Source organism: Sturnus vulgaris, chromosome Z (genome assembly GCF_052056855.1).
Source record: "Sturnus vulgaris isolate bStuVul1 chromosome Z, bStuVul1.hap1, whole genome shotgun sequence".
In the NCBI taxonomy this organism is placed as follows: domain Eukaryota; kingdom Metazoa; phylum Chordata; class Aves; order Passeriformes; family Sturnidae; genus Sturnus; species Sturnus vulgaris.
This window is the reverse complement of record NC_142283.1, coordinates 53134830-53150467: the sequence shown is the minus strand read 5'-3', so window position 1 is coordinate 53150467 and position 15638 is coordinate 53134830. Positions and strand designations below refer to the sequence as shown.

The following is a 15638-nucleotide window of genomic DNA, read 5'->3' as shown; positions in this document are numbered from 1 at the left end:
ACTGTCTACAGCTGCCTGACAGGAGGGCGTGTCCAGGTGGGGGCCAGACTCTTCTCCCAGGTAACAAGGGAAATAGCCTCTGGTTGTGCCAGGGGAGCTTTAGATTAAATCTTAGGTTAAATTTCTCTATTGCGAGTGCTGACAAGCTTCGGAACAGGGTGCCCCAGGCAGTGTTTGTGCTTCCTCCCTTGTGGGGATTTAGGTGTTTAGTGGTGATTAGGAACATGGTGTACTTGGCAGTGTCAGATTATGGTGGTATTCAATGATCATAATAATCTTTTCCAATCTAAATGATTCTATGATCCTGTTCTCTGTAGATTTAACATATTGGATCTGTATGAACATTGATAATGATACAAGAAAACTTTTAACCTGATTTACCGTAGGTATTTTATATCTTTAAATTATAAGATTATATTGTTCATGCTCATTTGACTTAGCAGGAAGAGAGAAAGGAAAGATAATGCTCAAGAACAAATGCAAAATGCAAGTACATATGAAAAATAGAGATAATAGAGGATATTTTGGAATTTGTGGGTGTATTTTATTTTTCAATGAACTCTTTTGTCTTAAATGGAGCTTCTGTATTTGACACCAAAGATGTTATCATAACTATTATCATGCAAAGATTTGTTAGAGGATATAACTTCGGTAGACTTAAATAATATCAAATGCAATTATTCTAGAATGATGCAATTATTCTAGAATAGTACCATTTCCAGACATGTGAAAGTAGGCAAAAAAAACCCAATAAAATGTATTTTTAACCAAAATAGAGGAAAAATTTGAAATATTTACGTTAGTTATTCAGTTATGAAAACTTTTATTATATTAAATTGAGGATTATGATAGCTACACTGATAGGGTACTTAAGTGTGTTTTATACCTTTTCCAGTATCTTTTCCTGGATAACTCCATCAAATTTTGAAGTCACTCAGGCAATTATTATTGTTAATTTATTAAGAGAACCAAAACACGTGTAGGTATATAATGGAAGCAGTTTGTCAACAGATACTTAGTCTGACAAGCCTGATGTACAAGATAGTGATATTCCTAGAAGATAAAAAAAAAAAAAAAGGGAATGCTGTGTAATATTATTGTGTACAGAATCACCACCAACATACATTCATGATGCAGTTAAGACAGCATAATATTAGGAACCAGTTGTAACCAGGATGTTTGTGACATTTTTACCTGAAGTGGGTGATGTTTTCCCTGGGTGACTGGCTATGTGATTTAGGCTGATGCTAGAAAAGCCATAAACCACCTGCTACTGTTACCTGTTGCCTTCCAATCCCATATATTTCATATTAAATTCATATTATATTCATATAATTCATATGTTTTCACTTTCATTGCCATAGCACTCCAGGCTCCTCTTTAATAGCATACTAGACTTTACAGCTGGTCACCAACCTCGTTTTTCAGGTGCATTCTCTATTGCAAAAGATAATTAAGCAATCAATACACTTTTTAGGCTCAGCGTTCAGACTTCAGGATACCTGTTCACAAGTCTAACTGTACAGCATTTCAGGGTTAAATTAATTCAGAGACCCTCAAGAAAATAAATCTGATGTCTGTTGCTATTATACACTTTTTCTCAGATTATGTCTCAAAACAATTCTTTAAATTTTTTGTATTATTTTTAAATCTGAGGAATGTAGCTCTCTAATTCCACTTATTTGTTAAATACCTTCTATTTTAGATATTGCATGGTTAAGCGTGTTCACAAGAAATGAAGCAGCAGTTACTGAGAAGCCTCTTGGGGGAAAAAAAGGTATAATCTCTCTGTTAGGGTCTGGTTTTGAAGATACATTTGAGAGCAGGAAAATAAGGTAGTAATGATTTACATATAGACTTGACATTAGAAGTAACATATTATATCAGATTTTTCCCTTAGCTCAGTTTACTGGACAGGTCTAAAAATAAAAGAGCCTTTCTATGTTCCATAAGAAGAAATCTTCAAAGTTACTATTGATAAATTAGGAGTAGTGGCTTGGACTGAACACAAATGTATATAACGTAAACCAACTGTAATATGCAATTTTTTTTGGTAGACAAGTGTGGGTGTTCCATTGCTGGCATATGAGTCTTAACTAGCAAAGACCTGTTTCAGCAGGAGAGGAAAACTAAAAAGAAATTAATATGAAGAAAGGGGAGGCACACTACTTGAACTTTCACATGGTACACTAAAGTAATGATTGCAAAAATCAAAGGTATATTAGCTCAGATATTACAGTGGAAGAAAAATATACTCTAATTTCAGTCATCAAGGGCTCCTGTAGCCATTGAGGACAAATACCCATCTGGTAAGGTTTTAGTGACCAGAGAGTCAGCTAATTAATTCAAAAGCCATCAGATAATTAAAGTATCACTGATAACAGTCACGGAAAGAGTCCTTATTTTCCTTGCTGTTCTCTGGCTGCCTAATAGACCACTTGTCACATCTTTTAGTGGTGGTAGAGGAAGTTGGGTTGCTTTAGACTTACTCAGACTAAACAATGTATAAGCACGTCATAATAAACACTATAGATGGAGGAAGACAAGGATAGTTAGGATGTAAGTCATGTTGATGGATGTCCCTGGTCATCTGGGTGGACACCTGCGTGCCTCTTTTGTTGTCATTCTTACCATCAAGACAGAGCACTCTTGACTTGAATAAGAAACCTCTTTTGCCTGTTGATATGTCTCTTAAATGCTGCAATTGGACAATTGCAGCTGAGGCAATCTAAGGTGATGTCACAAAAATTAAAAATGACAGAATTGTGTACCTACAGTCTACTATATTTATTTGAATACTCATGTAAACTGAATAAAGTTTAGGCTAGAGAGTTTTTCTCAATTTTTAACAAGGATTTTTATATTATTTTTATACTATAGATGTCTCAAAAAATCCTTCAGAAGAATAATACAAAAAGCATTACAGTTAAGGAAAGTTAAGGCAACTAAAATCAGGGCCAAGAGCAGCTAAAATTAGTCAAATGGGATGAATATGTTCTGCTAATTCTGAATATCCTTCAGAGGCTAAAAAGTGCCTTTGGTAATATGTAAAAGAACTCCAAACTCCTAAACTGCAAGTATTAATGCATAGTAATCTAATGTCTTTTACATTTGTATTCAGTTGCTGCAGTGTTAAGCATATAGATCAACTGCTGCTTTCTTTTACATATTTTTTACTTTAAATGGTACATTTGAGATACTTTTAAAAGCACAAGTGATATTTTTTAAATTAAGTTTGCATGTCAGTCAGATAGGTATAGCATCACTGAGTAGATATTAATGCGATGGGTTTTGCTAGGTAGTGCTGTATCAGTTGGCTGTATCAGTTATTTACTTTTTGCTGAGGCCTTGAAGTACCAGAAGGTAACAATGAACATTGTCAGTTTATCAGGCTGAAGAATGTCCTGTAGTATTGATATTGTCTTGCTTCCTGCAGCCGAAAAATCAGTACTAGCTCAAAAATTGAATCAATCCAATGCATCCACAATATGATAGTAAAAGGATTTTGATCTAGAAACATGCAGAAAATAAAAGGGAAAAAATGCTACATTTTCCATATTGACATACACATAGTCAGGTGTATACCATAAAAATGTTTATTACACATGTGTTATCTACTACTACCTATGCCTTTGTAGTTCATATGACATGTAATAATACATAACTGATATTTCATACATTCAGCATAAAAGTAGAAGAATAAACTATATATATTGCAAATTAAAGTCTCACTGTCACAGTCTTTAAATACTTTAGACAAGAGAATGGTGTCAAGACTGATTGTATTTATTTCTAATCTTACGCCTATAAATGATGTTTTCTCTTTGTAGAGCATATTCAGCTCTTCTTCATTTTATAAAGTGATATTCACATTATTACAATATTCTCCTCTGTGTAAAACAGATTCTAAAAATTTGGTGATCCTCACACAGAGATCAAAGCTTAATGAATTTGTCCTGTTGTGCAAGGGTAAGAAGCAGCTCTCTCTGAAGGTAAGAAGTTGCTTATTTTCTTTATAACTTGTGGGTGCTCTCTCTTACAATAAGACAACTTCACGCACAGACCTTTTTCAAATTCACTTTACTTACCACCTTCCACATTTCATAACTTCTGAGCATGTCCCTTTATTTTTTCTTGGGAAATACTCAGGGAAGTTTATTGCAAAAATTTTTGGGCTGGGTAGTTGACTACTGCCACTAGAAGACAGCCAAGGATATTGGGGTCTAGTCTCTGCAGAGGAAGAGGGAGCTTCTTAGCCAGAAAACATGCAGGAAAAATAAGAGGGGAGTAAAAAGCAGGAATCTTGCCTTGGAAAGAAATAAGTTTAAGATGGAAATTATTTTCTCCCAATCAACATGCATCACAGGATAAGGAATGTGATGAAAATAAAACACAGCTGAACATCCTGTTTTAAACATTTGCCGTCTGGTGTCTGAGCACTCCCATTTTCTCCAGTCTTGTCAGGGCTTATTTCTGATAGGAAGAGAAAGCAAGACTAGTATTCTCCAGTGAAGGATTATCATTTCTAAAATCTGTCTGAGTAAGAATGCTATGTTGCAATTTACTGTCTAAAACAGAGCAAAGGTCCAAGAAGCTCTGTTTACACAGAGATAAAGAATAACCCTTCATCTAATGTCAGCCATGCGTGGATAATGTGAAACACCAAATGCTTCCTCAAAAAGTCCCGGATGTTTTTCATTTGTTTTTAACTCATAAATGACTCTCCATAAAATATATTTCCTGAACTTTTCTAGGGAAATGTATGTTGTAAGATAGATAAATTATATTTATACCCTATTACCCACAGAAAGGGATTTTCCTTTCTTTCCCTGAAAAAGAACTACTTTAAAAGGATTTTTCTGGTTCAGAGGTTGCCTTTTCATAGATCAATTGTTTGAAGAGTGTCCCACCAAATCAAGAAAAGAACTGAGTGTTGAGTCTTAATGGATTTTACTTTCCAATGAACTATTTCAAAATTCCAGGTCATACCAGATTATGTTTCTTGACATAATTGAAAGCAGCTCTTATTTGAAGATGAAATAAGACATACTTAGTTGCCGAATTAAATTACAAATAACAAATCTGTGTGTTGTAAACACAGGTCTTAAAAGCATCCTGTTCAGAACCAGATTATTCTTCAATGGAGAGATGCAATATGAAAACATGCAGCCATGAAGACCCTGACTTTAAACAGGTATGCAATCATGATCAAACAAATAAAAACCTGTGTGTGAGACTCTGTATGCAAATACAGGTGTCTAAAAAGAGCAGCTAAATTTTTCCTGTTACTCATTAAGTGACAAATTGCGTACTTTTCTTTCAGCTGTTTTTTTGTATGTTTCTCAGAAAAAGGAAAATAAGAAATTTTCCCTTGACTTGTATTTAAGACTACAACCTTCAATCTCCAGGCAAAATATCTGACTTTCAATTAAAACATGAAAGGTGGATATGTTTCCTGCATTATTACTCTTATACAAAATGGAGGGAGATGCAAAGTAGATTTTATCTGGTACAAATTCTTAGGCAAGATGTAGAAAATATGGTTGAGTACATTAGCAGATCTAGAAGGACCAGATTACAAAAGTTATGATTTTTAAAGAACTAATGAATCCATCATTCATAAACTTCTGGGAAATAATAAAACCCTGACATATTTTCAGACTGAATTTCTTATCATCAGATGATTATAAATCAGGAGTAATGCATTGTGGACAGAAATACAGACGGCTCAGTGGTTTCGTAATATGTTTTTGTGACAAAAGATTGGTTTTGTTGGCTCTTCTCTAGATGTAAATGATAAAACATAGTAGGCACATGAAGGAAATTAGTTGCTCTTTGGAATACCTAAACTTTAGGACAATAAATATTAGAACCTAGACAAAATGCAAAACTAAGGAAAGGATTTTATTAGGATTGTAACCCCATGAGTTTGCTATTCAACTGAAAAGACAATCTTTCCAATTTCCATAGGCAAAATTAGAGCTATCTGGACCCAGGTAGTTTCAGAACTTCACAAGCAGGACTATGAAACCCTGAAAACCTGAAATTCCCAGCCTGAAATTTCTAAAATGTTAACCTTTCTCCTAAATCAGAAAGTATTGAATTAACAATTCTGGTAAATTGAAGTCTATCTGAAATGGTTTTCAAAAAGTATGAACTACACTACTAATAATTAATGAACAAATCTCCTGCATTCTGGGCCTGGAAAATCTAAGTGGGTCCTTCAGTTTCAGTTCTTCTGAGTTACTCATCTTCCACTAGTATTCCTCGGCTCCACACAGAAGGAGAAAGCTTAAGAAACTTTTAATGCAACTTTTGGTCCCCTCCTTGTATGCTGTAAACTATTACAGTCATATTGAATCTTGCAAATTGTATTTAATACACTTTGTTTTCATACACTTTTCTAAACATAAAAATACATCCTTTTCTGTGGCGCTTCACAAAGACTTAAGTGTCTTTAAGCCTGCAAGTTTTGGGAGACATCTGGAAAGAGCTGTAACAATTGCCTGCAGAGAGCTATATATTGCTTTGGGGTTTTAAACATAGTTAAAATGAAAAATTCTTTCTGGGAACCCATTCATTACTTAACAAGACAGATAGTATTCTGCTCATCATGGTTTCTTGCTGATTCCCTGAAATAGAAGAAAAAATGTTGCTTATTTGTATGAGGAGAAATCAGAAGCCTGCACTTGAACCACATCCAGTTGGGCTGAGAGGCAAAATCATAGACAACTCTGAATCATGAGATTCTTAATAAACCTTCTAAAATGAGTGTACTGATCAGTAAATAATTTCTAGTGTAATGAATAATGCCTGCATTGTCCTTAGGATGAGAAAGCGTGGGAGTGATATGGAGAAATACGTCTTATGGATAATGACAAAGCTATCCAGGGCTGCAATGTGATATTTAATCTACTAGCTTTGAAAAGTAAATCTTAAGGACAGGCACTTTCCTTTTTTCTATTTGAAGACTGCCAGCAGAATTTGCAGAAACATGAGAATCTGTGTACCCTATTGTTATACCAGGAAGAGTTGCATATACTGCTGTAAACATTAATTTCTGTTACCAAGGCTATCGAAACAGGGTTCACAATCAATATTAATTGAAATGTCTTTTATTAAATTTAATGAAAAATATTAATTAGATTGTAATAGCAATTTTTTTTATTACAGTAAGTAATAGTTTACAATAACATCTGCTTCTGATTGGAGATTAAGTCAGAAAGGCAACACAGGTGATAACCAATATTTATTGTAATCCTTTTCTGGAATGGGAAAACTATACTGTAGACACAACTATGGCCTCACACAGTTCACAGAGTGGCAGCATCCCAGCCAGAGCAGTAGTGGAAAAGCTAACCCCAGCAGTTCACTCAGGAGCATTTACTTATAACTGTCATTATTTTAACTCTATAATAGAGCATGCTTATCATAATTAATAATATCATGGAAGAAAATGAAGTTAACCACACAACAGCATGATCTCAGAGCTACAGAACAGTATTTCCCTTTAGATTGTCCACTTAAAAGGTTTTCCCAGTTTCCCTATTCCTTACACATAATTCTCCCAGTAGGTAAGACAGCTCTAGTTTTACCATTTGCATTAATTATGTGTAAATTTTTACTATTTCTCTTTTTTAATCTTCCAGAAGGGCAGAAATTAGTAAATATATAATGGTTATCAAAGAAATACACATCTTCTTCAGTACATATCTGTAGTATCTCACTTTAGTGTAACTTCTGTTCTGGTTCAATTATAATATTTTACTATTCTTGACCCATTACTACTCTCAGACTTTAGCAGATGCATTCTTTATCCTCTCAGCCTTTCTTATGTACTAGTAGCACTCAATTTCCCCTCAGTTTCAAACCTTCACGAGTTAACATATTTGCTTAAAAGAATATTAAAAGACAGTATTCAACAATTTCAGTTGCTGGATCTGGCTGCTTCTCAAGTTGTTGTTCCTTGCTGGATAATGCAAGGTTATTAGGTGATTGTATCTGGACAGCATATTGCAAAGTTTTGACTGGAATGCCGCAGCCTGGGTGGACTGGGACCTGAAGGACTGCAGCTGTAAAAGTTCTATTAAGAGCTGTAACAGTTTTTATTCCACAGTCCTCTTTATTTTACTGAGTAGTTTAATGAAGATACGCAAGAGAGAGGTTATACCAGTGGCTATGCAGTCATAAAAGACTTTATTAAGAAATTTACTCTTTAGTCCAGTTAAGTAGGCCAAAATAAACTCTAACCAGGTAAAATCTGATGAAGCCCACAAAGATACCTTGGTTCTGAAGTTTTGACCTTGTAGTGACAATTCAGTGTTTGCTGTGCTTGGAGCAGGCTGGCAGGAGCACAGTCCTTCTTGGCACCCAGCATGCAGCTTGAGATTTTGAGGTTTTTTGCTCCTAAAGTTGATTCATCTTTTGAAAACCCAAGGAGAGATCAGCAAACCTCACTCACCATCCAGTAGTCACGTATGGCCAGTGTAGAAGTCTGATGGAGGGTGAAAATGGGCTGTTCTGGGCTGAACAAAGGCACACCACCATTGAGGACTGCTCTATCAGAGATCCAACACCTTTGATACAAATGGAATCAAAGGTGACAGAGTGAATGCTACAGCTGGTGTTGCCAAAGCAATTTTCTTGATCACTTTGGCAGCAGTAATGCAGGCCAAAGTTTACTTTCAATGGAGGCATGTCCAATACACCTGGAGCCGACTGACCTCGGGCTGGAAGCACAGCCCTACCATTTGTCAGGACAGGACCAGCTGTGGTAAAATTATACACTGAGGTGTGTTGCTACAACCAGCATCCAAGCTTCTGCCCCACATATTCATGCAGACCCACTCCCTACCAGTGGACAGGGGAGAGAATATGTGAGAAAGAACACCTCGTTTATTATAATTTTAAAAGGCTTATTGAACCACAATAAGGGATTGAATAAGGGAAAAGGAACGGTGCTGGGTGCCTAGCTGCCACCAGAGCACACCACCACACTCGTAACAAACCTTTCATATGCTATTGACAAGCCGACCCCTGCTAATCCAATCCTCTCACATTCCTGCAGATGCTACTCTTCCCACCCAGCTCCTCCGTTGTCCTACCTCTCGGAGTCCTTGCAGCCCTTCTTCCTTCGAGTTTCCCAGTGGTCAGAGATCAACTTTCAACATTACAAAGCTTATGTGGCAAAACACCAGATCTTAACAGAACATCTTTTAACCTTATAACATATCAACATGGCAAGAGCCAGCATCACACTATCTGTTTATTACAGATTATCAAGAGCAAAAGTAAGAAAACTTTTGAGTTAAGAAGAAAACTCAAAAGTAAAATATATGAGGGTCAGAAAAAACCACAAGTGATGCAAAAGCATTTACTCATTTCCTCCCATAAGTAGACCAATGCCCAGCCAGTCTCTGAGCAGTAGTTTTCTCAGAAGCAAACACCCATCTCCCAACCCTGCATTCTTCATCCTCTACACCAAGTTTTATGACTGGCCATGATATCCATGGCATAGAGGATGTGTTTGGCTGCTCTGAGACAATTGTCCCGGATATGTTCATTTCCAGCCTCTTGCCCATCCCCACCTACACACTGAGGCTGTGGGAAGAGAAGCTTATGTTGTTGTGCACTGCACAACTGCAGCCAAAATTTTCGCTGGTGTTTCATCAACCCTGTTTTAGCCACAAACCACGTAACTACTTTGTAATGCCTTCCAAGGTCTGTAACTTCTCCAATGCAATCGAGGTGGCAGCTCAGCTTTACTAGTTTCCTTATCATCATTGTACAACTCATGTGTCTCTTTGATCACGTGTTCATTTCCTTTCTTTATCTAAAGCAAAACGTAAATTCCAGTGTGCCCTATACTCCTTTGGGTAACATATCATAACAACACAAAATGTTCTGTTTCACCTGGCCTTCAAATCCATTTCTTTTTATTTTGTAGTTTCTTCCTAGGTTAGAGTGTAGCACTTGCACCTATCTTGGAGTAGTGTTCATTGTGCCATATCCGATCTGACTTTCTGCAACGTTGAGTCTATTTTAAAACTTGCATACTACTCTTTCACATCTTTTTCTGTAGTTCCCATCACTGACATGTTTTACTTTGGCAAATGAAGACAATATTTGTAGCATTTTTCTGACATGAGCATAGGTGCATTGTGAATCACCTGTGGGACATGAATAAAGATGTAATTTTTTGCCATTAATTGTGAAACCTAAGCTGTAAATTGGTCCTTCATTTAATGCAACAGAAAACAAATTATCAGATTGTAACTAAAAATCAGTAGCTTTTTTCCTGGAACTTGCAAATTATTTTGACTGCTACTATAGAAACTGCTCAGGAGGAACTTTATCTGGCAGCAATCCACCACATTCTCCAGGCTTTCTCATCATCCTTTTTTACAGGTCATAATAGAAAATCACCTCTGCCATGATTTCTTGCAAAACATTTTGTTCTTTAATAACCTCTGCATCTCCCAGCCCTAATGGTATTTCGTTATGCTTCTACTCCAAGTTCTTCTTCCTTCTCACAGTCACACAATGTCATTCTCCAAATCGTTTTCCTCTTACAGTTTTCCATCTAATTTTCCATCATTTCATACAAGTACAGTAGGAATTTTTAAATTTCTGGATCCCAATCTGCTTTTGCAAGCATATTATTTTTGTTTTACAAGATCTCATTGGAATCTCCCTTGCTCTAGCACGAATTTCTGCATTGTACATAAGAATCTCTTTCATTGCTTCTACTGGTTTTCTTTCACCAAGCATTCTTAGTCCTTTTATGTTTACTTTTTACCATTCTGAGTCCCTAGAAGGTATTTGTTTCCCAAAGACAAATTTTCTTCAACTTTCTTAAGAGTATTTTTTTAAAAGACTTTTTGGATTGAATCTGCATATATACTGTTTTTACATTGACTTGATCAGGACAGAATGTTCTAGCTGCTTCCCATTATAGCTTTGCTGAAAACAGAAGGTGTATCCTCAAGTTTCCTTGAGGTACTCTGCAATAGCTGCTGGATATTTATTTTCCTGTTGTCATACGGGCTTAATGAACACATTACTCCCTCTGTCAAAAGGTGATTATTGCCAGTGTTGTAATCTCCAGCAAGCTGGTACCCTGAAATGTGCTCCTGCTTTTCCTCAGGAATTCTGTTTCTTTTTAGAGGTCCCCTTAAGCAATGATAATACACCAGACTAGTCAGAGTTACAGAACTGTCTCATGGGCAGAATAAGAGTGTTCAACAAGGTCACTTAAAAGGAAAGTTTAAATAATTTGATTATGATATGTTCAGTCTTTCCCAAAAGATACTATATATTCCCTGCTCTATGGCAGGAGGCTGAGCTGGGGCAAACATGAATCTCAACCCTCTGTTAATTAATGACTTACTATTAGCATCAGATAACTATTCACACAGTGTTCTCAGTTTCTCCTTTGCTCGGTGCACACAGGCAGGAGCAGGGGCTCATTCCAGCGGCCTCTAAGCAGCTGTGCCAGGCATATCTGGGGTCCTGGTTTCTGCAGCTGTGCTCACACATACTGCCCTGTAATCTTTGTCCAGCTAAAGCAGTCGCTGCTCCCTTGGATGTGGTGTGAGTTCACAACCTGTGGCAGGCGCTGGAGGAGAGCTGGAGACCATGGGCAGGTTCAGCAGCCCTTTGGTGCCCCGAGCTTACCAGTTTCTGCAGATTTCAGCACATACTCTTCCTTTCCCTGGCGTGATTATTTCGTAGCTCTTTCTCCATCCCCACCCTGAGGGGGCTAGTGAGCCCAAACACACACTCACATACACACTCTAAAGAGGAGCTCTTTGGACAATAGCTATTGCTCCAGAGATGGATCTTTTTTAAAAAGTGCATTGGAAACTAGAGTTATACAGAAAAGCCATAGGTAATAGAACAATTGTTTACGAGTAATTTCTACCATAACATTATAATTTTACTTAGAAAGAGGCAAGAAAAACCGTGGATTGACATTTTTTTGCTAGTGGCTGTTGACAGGGTAGGCCTAAAATAAGAAAATAACCAGATGAAAAACCTAAGTTATCATAATGACGCTGGGGAAACCATGCTGGTGTTTTTGTGAAGCAAAGGAATGCATCTATTTAGTTCTGTATTACTCGGTCTTTTCAGGGAGATGAATATTATTTTATTCATGGTTATCACAGAATCTATCCCAAAATAAAAAGTTATTGCCTAAGGTTTATTTAAAAATTGGTAAATATGTGTCATTGGAGAAAAGCATGACCAGCATAAAATATAACAAACCAACAACATACATGAATTTTTGTCACATTTAGCATTATAGAATGGCATTAGAAATATAACCTATTTTTTACTTTGTGTATTTTCATAGTTGAGTGGAGATAATAACTTTTTCATCATGCATTACCAAGGAGATTCAGTGCAGTTCCAATGCTATGAAGACAGAAGTTACTACCTGTGTGTGAAGGACGACTCACTTGATATTCGCAAGCTGGAAAACAAAGATCCCAACAAGGACAAAAATTTTTACTTCAGGGTGTCATATTTACAGGAAAAGTAGCTCGTCTGCCTTTCAGTGGCCTAAGTGCCCACACAGCTCCTAAGAAGATGCAGAAGTTTCAGATCAACTAATTTCTGTTTGAGCAAAATTCTTACATTTTCATAATTTCTAAATCATCAACGTCCTTTATTTATGCACATTCAGTAGCAAAAGAGTAAGGCCAAGTTTGAAAAACATACTACAAAACATACTACAAAAACAAACTAATCAGTCTCTGTGTCCTACCTACACAATTATGTTTTTAAGGAAACAAAATATCTGGTGTGAGAAAACATACTGGGGATATTTTAAAAATGGCAACACTAAGGAACATATATGAATACTATCATAAAATGTGCCATTAGTTCTTCGTGTGGTAAACATTTTACTTTTTAAAAACTGTCTCTTATAAGCTCACTTGAATGTGACAAGCAAACTTTTAGAAGTTCTTAAATGCATCTGTGCGTATCCTGACTGACTGACTTGGAGAAAGAGGTAAGAAAGGTGTCTCTCTAAGGATAAGGGAAGATGCTGGAAGCTAGAAGATGTCTGTAGCTCAAACTCAGCCCATGCAGTCCTTTGTGAAATTTCAGCATCTCTCCAGCATGGCAGCTCTCTAAGAAAATGCACACAGAGCATCAGGTACACAACGTGCAGGCAGAGGAAGGGAGACACATTGAACTGATGGGCCATAACAGATGCCTGCAAATATAGCAGAAAATTGCTCTCACATATTGGCTTCCACTTCTGAGTCATAGAGAAAAATGCAGTCACGTGTTCAATTGCAAAGCAGAGTGCAGAACAACATCAGAAAAATAATAATGTTCAAAATTACTGAATAAAATAAACACTATGTGGACACTGGAGGAGACATTAGAGTACCTACCTTTGAGCAGCAGGATCTTTCAGTGTCAAATGGAAGATGTTGATAGGTAAATGTCCGTAGACCATACCCTGCAAAGAAAACCTGTTTGAAATACATGAGAAAACAACTCGGAAGTTATCAGGGTCACTAGGTGTTAAAGATCTGATTCTTCATTGCTGTGCATGGAATTCCACTCTGATTTAGTTGCCATTTTCTTTGAAGCAAGTAATTTGGGACTGTTTGTGTATAAATTATAGACATGATGCACCTGTGCCAAGAGATGCTGCCTGCAAGATAACACAACACTAGCAAGAATAGTCCTGTGTAAGTATAATAAACAATACACTCCTGAGATAGGAATCCTATCATCAGTCAGTTGATCATCCCAATGCACCTTGCAAAAAGGCAATTTTCTGCTGTAAACTAAATTCCAAAGATCTATGAGACTTTAAAAGCTTTCATGGCTTGCTTGTTGCATTCTTCAAATAGTGAAAATCTTTATGTTGGTTAAAATGCTCATGGAAGAGAGCTTTTAAGTAAATAATACTTACAACTTCTGGACTAGCCAAGAGTTCAATAAAGTTAGTGTGAAATAAAAAAAACACCAAAACTCTAGATATTAATTTCAGCATTTATTACACTAGAATCAAGTTATTTTAGCACTACTTAAGATGTTGCACAAGAAATAGATTCTGTTATGTAGTAAGATTTCACTATCATTACTTTCACTATCTAATACACTAACACTTCATAGTCATACATTTATTATGGGTAGTGTAATCACCTCACTAAATTATAGAATGGGCTAGAAGGCAAGTTGATGAAAAGATGACAGGTCACCATAAAGCTTGTACAGAGCATATTAATTAAATCAGCATTGCTGATATCACCACAAAAGTAACATTTACCTCAGTTAAATTTGAATCTGGCTTATGGTTAAAGTTTTAATTATGGTTATATGCAGAATTTTGTTATTTTTCCCTCTTAATTTTTTTTTAACAATTCAAGGGAAAATAAGCCCTTATGGAAAACAAGAGTGGTAATTTGGTAAAATTTCAGATTTGATATCTAAGACAGTAATATCATTTGACTTCTTTTCTCATAAAATACGGTAAAATCAGTAAAATCAGGCGACTTTGTTACTCTAAATGTGCATAGTAAAGCAACTAAAAATTCTCTAATCTTTGCTGGAATCTTATTTTGATCATAAAATCTCTTCAAACTGACATTTTCCAATTCCCACCAATCTAAGTATCTTGTGAGTGGCAGATAAGTTTTTATTACATGAGAGGGAAATCATATAGAAATTTTATTTTAAAATAAAAAATGATAGCCAGTTAACTTTTAGAAAAATACAGTTTCTAACACTTTACAATAAAAAACTCCAATGTATCTAACATTTGAATATTAAATATAATTAGTATTTTGCTGTCAAAACCAACAATGATATTATTTAACCTTCATTTAACAGATGTGATAATTATTAAAAACCAGTATAGGTATTTTGCTCTTGTATTTCTGCCCTTCTAAAGCTGGGCCTTAAAGAAAGTACTGCATTTTGTGTGCTTAGACCAATGTAATGCAAGTATTCTTCATATATAACTTCTAGTATTTTGACCACGTTTGTGACTTTCCACAATAAAACCTGTGAGAAAAACTACAATAAATGTAAAGCACATGATCCTTCTCTGTGTTACATGCACTCCCTTCATTATAGGGAGCCAAATGAACTAGAAACTGGAATTAGGAATTGTCATTTTTCTTGCCTTTATTTGACATTTTCAAGGTTATACCTGAATGTGATGGTGTGTCCCCACTTCCCCCCTTTCTGCTCGAGCAAAGGTCACCAGTGATGTTTGTGGTGCATCTGACTGATAGATACAATAGCTCAGGGCCATAACTCTTGCTCAGCAGCCAGGGGCCACAATTCTTGTTCAACATTCAGTAGACACTGAATGTCTCTACTAAACAAATTATTACAATCTCAAGTTGGTGCAATTGCAATACTGCTATAACTTGTAAGCAATCCAAATTAAGCAGTTTCAGTTAAGGATCTTCAGTAACACAATATCTCAGTAGTAGAACTCATTTATGACTCTTCTCTGGTGTTAAATTCTCACCTTGTACTCACAATCTGATGTTAAGGGTTCTTTTCTCTTAGACAGGATGATGTGGTCAGGATGCCATCATGATAAATACAATACATGTGTGTCTTGTAGTTCCCAGCTGATTTAAACAGAAGTGTACTCT

At 36.2% G+C, this 15638-nt stretch overlaps 1 protein-coding gene across 2 annotated transcripts in view; it reads left to right on the top strand.

Annotated features, from left to right (window-relative positions):
* The window catches only part of LOC106853204 (uncharacterized), a 31591-nt gene extending 16522 nt beyond the window's left edge, over positions 1-15069 (top strand). For both annotated transcript variants that reach the window (XM_088155877.1, XM_014876354.2), the window contains exons 4-7: positions 1706-1777; positions 3904-3992; positions 5102-5194; positions 12356-15069. In XM_088155877.1, coding sequence (XP_088012003.1) covers positions 1706-1777; positions 3904-3992; positions 5102-5194; positions 12356-12544 — 443 coding nt within the window. In that variant the 3' untranslated portion in view covers positions 12545-15069. The remainder of the gene's footprint in view (positions 1-1705; positions 1778-3903; positions 3993-5101; positions 5195-12355) is intronic.
* The last annotated feature ends 569 nt before the right edge of the window (positions 15070-15638 follow it).